This window comes from Rhinolophus ferrumequinum, chromosome 20 (genome assembly GCF_004115265.2).
Source record: "Rhinolophus ferrumequinum isolate MPI-CBG mRhiFer1 chromosome 20, mRhiFer1_v1.p, whole genome shotgun sequence".
NCBI lineage: Eukaryota > Metazoa > Chordata > Mammalia > Chiroptera > Rhinolophidae > Rhinolophus > Rhinolophus ferrumequinum.
In genome coordinates, this window is record NC_046303.1 from 11,817,078 (window position 1) to 11,830,421 (window position 13,344).

General features: G+C 46.5%; 1 protein-coding gene across 1 annotated transcript in view; it reads right to left on the reverse strand.

Annotated features, from left to right (window-relative positions):
• Positions 1-11,899: 11,899 nt before the first annotated feature.
• Positions 11,900-13,344, reverse strand: part of GARS1 (glycyl-tRNA synthetase 1) — a 42,248-nt gene continuing 40,803 nt past the window's right edge. Inside the window, exon 17 of the mRNA XM_033088742.1 lies at positions 11,900-12,184. Coding sequence (XP_032944633.1) covers positions 12,038-12,184 — 147 coding nt within the window. The 3' untranslated portion in view covers positions 11,900-12,037. The remainder of the gene's footprint in view (positions 12,185-13,344) is intronic.

The window sequence follows — 13,344 nt, forward strand, 5'->3', positions numbered from 1 at the left end:
CTTCTCATGCCTTCACTGGAAACAGATTCTGGGCTCCGCCTCACCCTCTCCCACCCCTTAAGTTGAATGTTAAGGTCTTTATGGCTGAAGGAAGGAGAAGGACGAGGTCCTTCCTTGGAAATGATGGATTCTTTTCCTTAGAAAAATAGAAGTGTCTAAAATGTAAAATTACAGTGTATTAAAGAGTGCACAGAATTTGTACAGAAATCCTCAGAAGAACCACAGACCCACGTTTAAGAGCCCCTGACCCCATAAAATTGAAACGCTCTAATTTAGCTGATAAGGACTAATTGATGGTGCTCAAGCCTGTCTGTGTTAGAAGCACCAGGGCATTGTACGCCTCTCGGCTTTCTGAGCCCACTCCAGATCTCATGAAACACAAGCCGGGAGGTGTGAACGTGCACTTTTCCCACTCCAGGGTGGTTCTCGCGGAGGCAGGAGGGCTCCGTGGCTCTTCGCCTCTGCTTGCTGTGTCCCCATGGTGCCACCACCCCCCGTGACAGGCAACGCCACCTTCCCGCCTGGGCCAAGCGCTCCTGGGTGTCCACACTCACCTGCTGTATATAAGGCTGGCTCTGTGAATAGCTGGGAGGCAGGGCCTTGTTTGGCCCAGCCCCGAACTGCTAGTACCCGAGAAACATCAGGGTTCCAAGACAGATTTCATTTGAACAAAGGATTCCAAAAGCATGAATCTGAAAGCTACTAAATGTATACCATCTTAGTCCCTTGTACTCTTTCCTCTTGGTGCCTGGGGATAGGGAATTGTTCTCTAAGTGAGACTGCTAGAGGGACCTTCTCCTGAAGCACAGTGGAAGGAAACAAGACACAATACACAGTACACAGGCCAGGCCAGATGTAGCCGTCGTGGAATGCGGAGGGCCAAGGACGGAAGTGAGCACTGCACGCCTCTGCATGGCAGACTAGAGTAAAAGTCTCACCAGTACTTTCTCATTTAATCCTCTTGAAAATCCTGCAGGATGGGAACATTCAGTTTAAAAAGGAAAAAGAGCAAAATGAGCTGAACGATCCAAGATGGCAGAGCAGCTACACGCTGTGCTTGCCTCATCCCGTGAACATATCAAAATGACAATTAAATTATAGAACAATCAACCTGGAGAACCATCTGAAGTCTAGCCAAACAGAAGTCTTATAACTGAAAATATAAAGGAGCCGCGTGGATACTGGTAGGTGGGGGCAGAGACGCGAAACAGGCTGCAAGCCTCCGTGTGGTGGATGCCAACTGGGAAGGACATCTCGGCCACGGAGGTTCCCTGGGAGGAGCAGGGACCCCAGCCTCACACCAGGCTCCCCACCCAGGAGTACCGGCGCCGGGAAGAGGCGCCCCCATAACATCTGGCTGTGAAAAAGTGGGGATTCCAACCATCCACGTGGGATGGAAGGCTGCGGGAAACCCAGACGTCCTCTTACACGGCCTGCGCAGACTCGCTCGCAGGCGCTCACCTTGGGCTCCGGCGGAGGGATGGGGACTCGGGGAGCGTCTGAGGCATGCGTGGGGCAGACTGAGGTGTGTGGCATCGGCGGGTGGCCTGGAGGACTGTCAGCACTTTCCCTGTGAGGTCTTCCTCCCAAGCAGCAGGCAGGCGGGCGCCCTCTTTCTTGTGTTGAGCCTGCCCCCTCCGTTACGGCCAAATCTGAATCTGATTGGCCTGGTGAGCTCTGCAGCTCCGCCCTGCCGGCTCACCGAGACCCGCCACACCTAACTCAGCACAGCAGGCGGCTTTATCAGCAGCTGAACTTGACTGGAGCCAGCAACCAGCAGCAGGTGGCAGCAGGCCTCGGTCTGTTGTGGCTTTTTGCAGTTACCCCAGGCCCGGTACTGTCGGCAGCCATCCTCAGTTCACAGCATGGCCTCTCCCACATGCCTCCAGGTCCAGCACAAGCAGCAACCAACCATGGATTGCTTTGTAGCTCCTACCAGGCAGTCCCCAGGCAGTGGGTGACCTGGGCCTGCACTGGAGACCCTCCCAAGAGGCTCCAGAACCAACATATGTGGAGGCTGGCTTCAGACCACAGCAGAGCACCGCCCAATTAGCCCCATGAGTGGCACACCCAAAGGGCGGCCTCAACAGGCACTTGCTGGGGTGAATCCTGCTCTGTGTGTTAAGCCCCCGCAAAGTAGCCTGTAAGCTATGGATGTGGCCCAACTGCACAGCCAGCCTGAGGATCAATCCCATCCACTGACATGCAAATAGCAATCAAGCCTCAACTATAACAGGAGGGCAGATACAACCCACACAAGGGACACTCCTGGAATCCTCGGAGCAGGTGACCAGGGAGACTGTGACAGGGCCCCAAAGGTCACCTATTACATAAGGGCACCCAGCAAGAAACATAGCAGATCTGCCTAATACATAGAAACAAACAGAGGCAGCTAAAATGAAGAAACAAAGAAATATATCCTAAATTAAAGAACAGGAGAAAAATCCAGAACAAGAACTAAACAAAATGGAGGCAAGCAACCTACCAATGACAGAATTCAAAACAACAGTTATAAAGGATGTTCAAGGAACTTAGTGAGAACTTCTACAAAGAGATAGCAAGCATAAAAAAAGGACATTGAAACCATAAAAAAGAACCAGTCAGAAGTGAAGAATACAATAAGTGAAATGAAGAATGCAGCAGAAGGAATCACCAGCAGACTAGATGAAGCAGAGGATCAAATTAGTGATTTGGAAGACAAGGTAGCAGAAAACACCCAATCAGAACAGCGAAAGGAAAAAAAAATTTTTTTAAATGAGGATAGTTTAAGAGACCTCTGGAACAACATCAAACATTACCAACACTTGCTGTTCTGACTGGATGTTTTCTGCTACCTTGTCTTCCAAATCACTAATTTGATCCTCTGCTTCATCTAGTCTGCTGGTGATTCACCTCATAGGGGTACCAGAAGACAGAAAGCAAGGGATTGAGAACCTATTTGAAGAAATAATGACTGAAAACTCCTAACCTGGCGAAGGAAACAGACATACAAGCACAGGAAACACAGAGAGTCCCAAAGAGTCCTAAACAAGATGAACCCAAACATACCCACACCGAGGCACTAATAATTAAAAGGGCAAAGGTTAAACACAAAGAAAGAATCCTAAATGCAGCAAGAGAAAGGCAACTAGTAACTTATAAGGGACCTCCCATAAGATTGTCAGCTGATTTCTCAAGAGAAACTTTGCAGACCAGAAGGAATTGGCAGAAAATATTCAAAGTGATGAAAAGCAAGGACCTACAACCAAGAGTACTCCACCCAGCAAGGCTGTCTTTTAGATTAGAAGGACAGATGAAGAGCTTCCCAGACAAGAAAAAGCTAAAGGAGTTCATCATTACCAAGCCAGTATTACAAAGAATGTTAGAGGCACTTCTTTAAGATGAAAAAACAAAACAAAACAAAAAAACCCCAAAAATATGAATAAAATGGTAATAGTTAATATCTATCAACAATTACTTTCAATGTAAGTGTATTAAATGCTTTGATCAAAAACATAAGGTGGCTGAATGCATAAGAAAACAAAACCCTTACATATGCTGCCTACAAGAGACTTCAGATTGAAAGACATACACAGACTGAAAGGGATGGAAAAAGGTATTTTATGAAAATGGAAATGGAAAGAAACAAAAAAGCTGGGGTAGCAATGCTTGTACCAGACAAAATAGACTTTAAAACAAAGGATTGCGGGGCAGGGTGAAAAGGGGAAGGGATTAAGAAGTACAAATCGGTAGTTACAAAACAGTCACGGGGGTGTAAAGCCTAGAGAATACAGTCAATAAGATGGTGATAACTATGTATAGTGCCAGGTGAGTATTACATTAGTCAGGGGATCACTTACATTATATAAATGTCTAACCACTATGTTTTGCACCTGAAATTAATACAAAATAATACTGAATGTTAACTGTAATTAAAAATTAAAAGAAGGGGGAAGTGAAGGGGAATAAGAGGCTCAAATTTCCAGATATAAAATTATCAGTCATGGGGATGTAATGTACAGTAGCATGGGGAATATAGTCAATAATACTGTGACAGCACAGGACAGTGTCATATGGTTGCTGGACTCATGGTGAACACGTCTTTAGGTCTATAAATGTTGAACAACTATGGTGGACACCTGAAACTGATGTAATATATTGTATGTTAGCTATATTTTTAAATAAAAATCTTAAAAATAAAAAGAAAAAACATAAAAACAAAAACAAAACTGTAGCTATGATAAGCTACTAGTTCCTTTCAAGGAGCCTCACCCAGCCCCGGGAATTCCTGTCCCCAAAAGGTCTTTAAGTCTTAGAGTTCTCTGCCTAGAACCTATTCTCAGAGTCTCCAAGTTTTATAAGAATTTTTAAATTTACCCTTTTCATTTTAGTGATTAAAATCTAGTGATAACCTTAAAAATGTAGTAATCTTAAAAAATATTTTGCCTTAAAATACCTTTTCACAGTGTCTACGGGAAGATAGTTTAATTGTACAAAACATTAGCGGAAGTTTCTCACACCGGGGATTCCCTGATGAATTCCATGGGGTTTTGAGATTGTGTTTCCTCTGCAAAGGCCACCACAATCCTAAGTGTGAGAACCTGCCTTGGGACGAACCACTCAGTGGCCCCTCGGCTTTTATTAAGTGGGGATGAGTTTGGGGCCAAAAGCTGAGCCATGTAGGTATGTCAGGGAGTAGACATTTCGAAATAAGCCAATGTTTACACCAAAATACTAAATGTGGGAGCTCCCCTGGAGGAGAAGATTCATTTGTAAGTCATTCACCTATTTATTGAGCATCTACTGAGTACAAGGCACTTCTCTGGGCATAACAGGCTATAGCCTTGAATGAAACAGACCCAAATCCTCGTCCTCGTGGAACTTACATTCTGATAGAGAGACTGGAAATTAAATAAGACAAAGACGTAACATATGCTATGAAGTGTTAAGCATGGAAGAGAGCAGAGAGAACAGGAATGGGCTATGAAGTGTGTGTGTGTGTGTGTGTGTGTAGAAGATGTGGCCCACCACTGAAGTGGCTGGGGAGGGCTCACGGAGGGCCTACTGAATGAAGCCCGGAGGAAGCGAGGGAAACGTGAGGATCAGCGGTGGGAAGCATTGCACAGATGGAGCAGCCAGTGGCAAGGTCCTGTAACCGAGGGAAATGCTCGTCTCACTCCATCCGGTTCAACCTGAGGGGTTCCCGTGGCCTTCAGGCTAAGAGCTCCTGCTTCAGACATGCTAGTCATTACAGGAATTCTGCTTGGGGATTGAGGTTTTATAAAAACAGCGTCCCCCTCCCCTGCGATTTTCCCTCCTCTAGACCTAAAGAAGCCTGAACGCTGTACTTTCTTAAGATGGATTTGAGGAACTACTAGGGCCCTCATCTCCTAGGCTGGCACCTTCCGAATCAAGAAACCTTTCCTCGTTCCAAACTCTGACGTTTTGAGTTTTGGCTGTTTGAAGCGTCAGCCAAGTGGACTATGGATGGGTAACAGCAGCAGGCCTGCTTCTGGGTGTGCTGGGGCAACAGGGAAGAGAGAGAGACAGAGAGAGACAGGAAGGGCCGCGCTGGGGTCACTCAGGGGTTCGTTCTAGACAAGGTCTTTCGCAATAAACCAGGTGGGAGATGGTGGTGGCTTGGACCAGGGTGGTAGCCCGATTCTGAATATCAAGTGAAGCTGGAGTTGATGGCCTGGACGTGGCCTGTGAGAGAAAAGAGAAGTCAAGACCGTCATGAGGAGCTGTCACCAACCGAGACGACAGCTTCATGGAGCGGACTAGCTTGCAAGCTTGCTTCCGAATTCTTTTCGGAAAAATGAAAGGTCTGGTCTCAATTTAAAAAAGAATGTTAATAAAGATTTTTTTAAAGCTTGTCAGAGTTTCTTTTTTCTTTTTCCAATGATCTCATTTTGCTTCATCTCACTACCAATTAGCTCACACTCAGATGCCGAACAGTGAGTTTTGATGAGCCAAAAAAGGTTTCAATTAGAGTAAGCTGTTTTAGTTAGCATACCTGCTTTTGTGCTAATTGTTGGTGACTGAGTTTTAAGACCTAACCACCACTGCAGACACAGGAGGCCTCCCTCACATGTGCCCCAAGTCCTGAGCCTGAAAATAGGAAGGCAGAGAGCTCTGGCTCCCAAAGAGAGGGCTCTCTCTTCCCAGCCTCAAGCTCATGAAACTACCATGAGGTTCAGACACAGGTTGTGGTCTGGAACTGAGGCAGGGAAGGTTAGAGCAGGGCTGTTCCAGCAGGATTCTAGAAGAGTCAGGACTCGAAGCCACTTCATTCCCAGCGTAAAGCTCACCAAACCCCTCTGACTTCAGCCCCACCCTCGCCGTCCAGCATGATCATGACTCAGTAAGAGCATCCAGGGACTGAAATCCCACTGCTCGCCTCCCCACACCCACACCTGCCTGTTTCATTATCTCACTACATACAAGGTTTGCATAAATTTACATTCTCAAAGGGAAACCCCTTTGGGGAGAGCAATGGGTCCCGCCTTCCACACAGCAATAAAGTTCACAATGCAGCAAAAGTAGGAAAACACTACAAGGCAACGACCCCCGCAGAGGGATCCCCTATAGCTCATGTTGACGACCTCATCCCGCCTCCAACACACACAGTACATAGAATCCAGGCTCCCACGGAGTCAAGAGCCAGTGCACATTTGTAAATTCAAACAGACCCCTTTCTCTTTGAAATTGCACATAACCCAGACTGATGCCTCCCCATCCAGTGTCCAGCCAGGGCTGTGGCTCCACCGTGCCCTCTTCGGCCACTTTCAAGGCGACTTGGATTAAAATAATAATAATAATAACAAGGCAGAAATGACTCCTTAGTCAGCTTTGTTCACTTAACACAAGGCCCATCCAGCCCACTGGGCCCAACACAGGTCCATCTACCCGAAGCTCTGCTGATGGAGGGCTTTTTTTCTTCTTTCTTCTCTTTCTCTTTCTCTTTCTCTCTCTCTCTCTGTCTCTCTCTAAGTGAAGACAGTTTCTTTAATGGTCAAGGATGGTCTGCTTTAGGTCATACAAATTGCAAGGTAACAAGGTAACACTACCCGTAGTGTCAGAGCCTGACTCTCACATCTGCCTCCAACGTCTGTCGTCTGACTGTTATAATACCGCACCAGCAGGAAATGATATTGGGCAAGAAAATGAAAATGGTTGCAGATTCTGAACCCAGCTATTAACAAGCACAGAGAAGTCAGGCGAAGGACAGTGCCCTGATGGCAACTCCAAGGAGTGCAGGGGAGAGACGTATTGCTCAGCTGTTTCATGGACAGACTTACTAAAATCATTCTATGCAACCAGCTTTCAGAAAAGGAAACAAACCCTCAAGGAGAGGAGCAAAAGGACCGAGTGACTCAAGTGACAACTCAGCGCTCCCCTCTCCAAGCAAGGGCCCTACCTCATAGTTCCTTTTAGAACAGTTCTCACAGCATTATCCACCACGTAACCTGCCGAGCTTTATGCCCTAACTGCTTGGACTGGGGTCTCAGTTCCCTGACACGTGCGTATCCTGGCCAAGAGAACCTTAAATGGCTTCACAAATAACGCGTAAGTGCTTTTGGTAAATCGAGGTACCAAGGCAAACAGGAATGCTCTGAAAGGACCACCTGATGCCAAGTAAAGCTGTATATGCTTTGTGGTAACCACCCCAAGTGGGCTAACACTGAAGAGTGGACAAGAGGTGAAAGTGGGGAGATGAGCAAGGGCCAGATCAGACAGAAAGAGAGAGAGGAGAGAGGAGACGAGAAAGCAAGCCAGACAGGACATTACGCAAAACCAGTGTCTGAGGACAGAAACCGGGGTACGTGGAGACAGAAACTCACAGAGGGCCGATAAACAGTCTTCTCGCCCCTTCTCTCAGCGTCTCTCCAGTCCTAGCAACACCCTCAAGGAGTTCTATAGACAAGGTTCCCTTGAAACAAATCTTGGCTGATAAACGACTTCCTAGCCCGGCTAGGAATCTGCTTTTACCAACTTCAAAGTGTGGGGCAAGAAGGAAAAATCTTGAGTCGTGGGGCAAGGTTATGGACAAATAAGCATTTCTCCATAGCAACGAACTGTTTCAACTTTGTAATGAGGGACTGAGTGTGGCTGCGGTGCAGTCAGGATGGTGAGAGGACAGGAAGGAAAGCAGCAGGCTTCTCCGGACCTCTTCTCTTACAGACCTAGGAGCCTGTCCAGTTAGCCACAAAGCCGCCTCCAGGATCCCGAGACAGTGACGAAGCCGGCTCTCGGCTCAGGGTCAGCCTTTCTGACGGCAAGAGCTCACGCTTTCCCTACACTTGACAAGGTAAGTGTGCACCGCTGTCAGAGCACAAGGCTTTCCTGGTTCAGCGAGGCTGCTCTCCTGGAGTACTTCTCTTTTTAAAAGAAAGCTTTCCTGAGACCCTTCCTCTAGTCCTCTTCATCCTTAGGCACAAAAGCTAGAAACTAGCAACACAAATGGCAGCCTACTGTGACATAATCATGGACTCTGAACATGGTTCAAAACTGGTTGTCCCCTGCTATCAAAGTGAACCTGAGAAGTGAACATTTATGGAAAAGGACTATAATACTCAAATGACTGTGAGGGTTAAAAGAGATCAACACATAGGAACCCCCTTAGCAGACAGCCTGGCACATAGTAGGCACCCCACAAATGAGCCTTTCTCCCTGGAAACACTGCTGCGACTTCACTGAAGTCTCTGGGGAAACAGGCGGCCACGCTCACGAGGCAGAGAGGGATTCAGCCCCCAATCCTACACAAGGGGGGCAGGACATAAGCTGTCGAGATGCCTGGGGTTTCTGAGAGCACATTTATGGTCATCTCAGTGGAGTAACACAAACAGTGCCCCTGAAAGTCATCTTTTCTGGACACTTTGGTACTGACAGCTTGACCCCTATTGTCAGAAGACACCCCTCGTTCAACAGACTCCTCCCCACTCTGGGGGTCAAGCTGAGGCATCCGTTATAGCAGGGCTTCTCCTAAGGAGCTTTCAGAGTAATACTGATCCCCAGGCCCCACCATTGAGAAACCCATTATATCGGTCCGAGGGGGGCACAGACGTGAGTATCTTTTAAAGCTCAAGCGATTCTAATGTGCAGCCAGGGTTGAGGACACTGCCCCTACATCTTCTGTTGCTGCAACAGGTTTAAAAAGGTGTGTCCTCTGACATGCAGGGAAGAGGTACCATGCAGCTGGGCGAACAGCATGTCACCAGCACAAGAGGAGCTCCTGGAAGGAGGGCAGAGCCACAGGCTGCTTCTCAGGCAATTCCTGCCCAAGCTCCCAAATTATATCCCAATTTCCGGAAGAGACATTAATTCCATCCACGTGGTCTTAACACAATTACTGCACAGAGGCAGCCCAATGACCAAGAATTACTGAAGAGGTAATCAGAGGTGAATTTTGAGGCACAGCAAAATTATTCATCTGTTCACTTACTGCATCTTCAATTACATTTCTTTGCGGTATTGGCGAAATGCCAAAAACAAAAAACAAAAAAGCCCTGCTTTAAACAGTCAGACTATCTGCAAAGATGCTGGTGCCAGGCTGTTTGACAGGTGCGATGCTAGCAAAAACCTCTCCATTCTAGCCCCACCCAAGAGATACAGAGTAACACTTTTCCCTGGGGACAGGGGCTTAATTTATATGCAGCTCCATCCAGAGATAATTAGGATTATTTCCAGGGTATCTGCTTCTTTCAGGAATAGATTCCACTGGCTGACAGTCACTACCATTACCCAAAGTTTATCCTGGTTAAGGGAACAGTACATAAAAGTCTAGAATGAACCTATTTTCAGTGATTTATTGAACAAAAAACTTATGCCAGTTGTTGTCACAAAGAACTCTGACATCTCTAGTACCAGCTCATGCAATGGGTAAGATCATTTCTACACTCATGACTTAACAATGAATTCTTTTCCCAGAACATCCATCTATATTCAGTATTTTGCTATTTAAGCCGTTAAGCAATAGTACGTTTCTCCTACAGAAGGCAGGCACAGACCCCTCTCTAGACATAACTCCTTATGGTATTTGACTGAATACCCTAAATTCCAACCCAAAATAGATTTTTAAAGAAACTACTATGTTATGTAATTCCATGGAAACCAGATAGAATCTGACCTTTCCCCAAAACTGCTTTTGGGGAGAGTGATGAACAGGAGCAATTTCTCTGAGAGACACTGCTATTTATCTAGCTCTGATTGAGCTAGTCCAGTTTGAGACAAACAAATACATAAATAATAATAAAAAGGCCTCACAGAGCATCAAGCCAAAAAGACCCTGGTTTTAAATCCACATTGGGCTTGCACAGAAGAGGGGGTGTGTGTGTGTGCGTGTGTGTGTACAACTAGTGTGTAGAGACCTTCTTCGTTTAGAGAACAGCTCTGCACCTGCTTGTGCTAAGAATCCAGCATACAAACAGAACTGGACAGCTCTGCTGCCGGCCCTCCTTCCCGACTCAGGTAATCAATCCCTTTAGAGACAGCACGTGTTCTCTCAGGAGAAATCATGCACTGCACTTAGGGGAAGGAAGAGAGAAAGGGAGGGCTTATGCATTTAATATCCAGCATCTAACTCAAGACAAATGTACTTGCCAATGAAAAGTGAAGAGAGCTTTGGTTCCAATCCCTTTATGATCCCACTACGTATTTAATACATCTTTTCTTGTTAGTGAGCACCTAACAATGCCAGAGGTGGTGTTGATCGTTTGACTATGGAGGTACCTGCTGTAAAAGAAGCACACAAATGGGAAGAAGTAAAGACAAACCGCTGTGAGAAAGCTCGAGTATATGTTAAGGAGCAGAAGGAATTTGAGGGGAAAGGACTCCCTGGAAACTGAGAACTCAGTTTATTTAAAACTGAGTTCCTTCTGATCTGATCACGAATGCTTTAAAAAGCACCCAGCAGAAGAGAAAAAAGATTTGTTCGGAAATTCAAGACTTACCCAAAGTCTGTAACTGTGCTGAGTCCTTGCTGTGCTGAGCATCGTCGGAGATAAGACATGAACGAGAGCAGCCCCGTGACTCACTGCACTGCTCCTAACACTCAGGACAAAGGAAAACATTCTGGAGGACACCTTTCCCCTCCCCTTACTGTACGAGGGGAAGTACAGGCACTAGGCAAGGGCTTAACTCTGCAGATAAAAAGCGCATCCTTCAATTTTTTCCTAACAAACACATGTGCTCCGAGTGGTCTGTACAAAAATATAATGGAAGTAAAGTCCCTCAAAAGCTGAGCCAAAACCTCCTAGGCTAGAATGAAGAACTGTGATGGCTGAAAACTGCTAAGCCAGACAGGGCAGGTGGGTTCCTCCAGCATCGGGACCGAGCGCATTGATTTCCAGGGCTACTTCTTCTGCCCACACACCCCTCCTGGAGACTTTAAAGAGCAAAGACTTCTGTCCGTCGAACACTGGGGTGGCAGCCCTACACCTCACACCACAATGCCCCCTTCTCCCCACCCATTGCTCCCCCAACCCCATCCCACCTCAGCTTTTCCACATGCCGTTCCACCCACTTAGAGATGGCTATCTCTTGAACACAGTGCATCACTTTCTCAGAAAGACAGAAAAATAGAACAGGCAATCTAGAGAGAGAGAGAGAGTAGAGAAGTGGCTGCCTGGGGCTGGGCTGGGAATGTGGAGTGACCCAAACGCGCGGATTTCTTTCCGCAGCGATGGAAATGTTCTAAAATTCAATTTAGTGGTGGCTGCACAGCACTGTGAATATGTTAAACATCACTGAACTATATATGTAAAACTGGTGAATTTTATGGTATGCAAATTATATTCCCAAAAAGCTATTCATTAAAAAAAATTGTTAGTGTTTAACATTAAGCTATGAGCATGTCCATCCAAAGGCGGGAGAAAGAGCTTTGCTACAAATGCGGAAATACGAGCCAGTGGAGTACAAGTTTGTTCAGAATTCCTCCAACTTTAATTATGGGTCAGGTCAGGCAGCCTGAGGGTCAAATGCAGTCCCTGGGAGCGTCGCAAACAATGCTGTTTTTTTATAAAGTGGACACGATAAGTTATTTTATTACAGCAAGTGGTCACAGGTTGCCAAAATCGTCCTCATTCCTCACTATCTCTTTTTTACCAGTCTCTTGCCCTTCAAAGAGAGGATACCTGGCCTCCACATTGGCCCACGTGATGCTGCCATTGGCCAGATCGCGGACGACACTGGGTAGTTCAGAGACCTGGGGTAAAACGAAAGAGAAGTCCAAGAATCAATCAACTTGATTAGACTGCCGGAAAGGATTCACCCTGAATTCAGGAAACTTTAGAGAGCCAACTTGGTGTCTATATAATGACAGGCTGCCTCTACAAACCGGTCCCCACAGAATGCTTCTCGTCGCTTCTTACTTCATTACACTCACCTCCCTTCCAGACCTGGGTTTCTGCCTAGAACGCCTGCCGAGTCCCCCTGGATCACTCAAGTCTCCCACAAGGCCTTTCCTGATTATTCCAAATCTCCATGTCACCTGCAGTTACTTCAGCATTCAGTCAAGTCACAGGCGTGAGGGGAACTAGGGTAGACCGGCACACTAGAGAGCCCGACTGAGGAGCCAGCCTGTTCCTCAGCCACACAGCAGTGCTCAGACTTGGGTAGGTATGAGCCTCACCTGGAGGGCTCGGCAGGACGGTGCTACCTGCCCTGTCTCCCTCCCCAAGCCCTGTCCCCACCCCACACTCTGCCCGGGATGGAGAAGTCGACCAGGTGATGGGCGCTGCCGGTGCGGGGAGCACATGCAGAACCACTGTCAGATGGGAATGCAGGGCTAGAGAAGCCAGATGGGCTTTTGTAAAACAACAAGCCAGAAACCCGTGACTTCTGAGTTAGACTAGAAATGCCTTTGGAAAAAGCCACCTTTTACTTCTGTTTTCCCTATTACTAACTCTCCGTGTCAAGCTGAGCACTTAATAGACACTCTAAATAAAAACCTGCTCAAAATTAATAAATGAATCAGGCGGTTGTCAATTAAAGTGGCCACTCTTTCCCTCTGTACTTTTCCCATCTCCATTATTACCTTCCCATTGTGTAAAATTACAGAAACATTATTCACTGCTTTGAATGGACTAGCATGGACAAGTTTATACATATACATGTATACATTTCTAGAGAAATATAAAAGATAAAAATGTCTAAGCCCCCCAACGCCTGCCACAAAAACGATGGCAACAACCACTGGGGATCCTATTTCTCTTGCCCAAATGTAAACAAACACTTATAAAAGCAAACTGCCAGAGAATGAGCCCAGAGTGATCCAAATGGCTATAAAATATTGGAGAAGCGTTAATGGATATTTTCATAATGAAACCAAGGGGATTTGGTATCTGTACTCCGTCTGCTACAAGC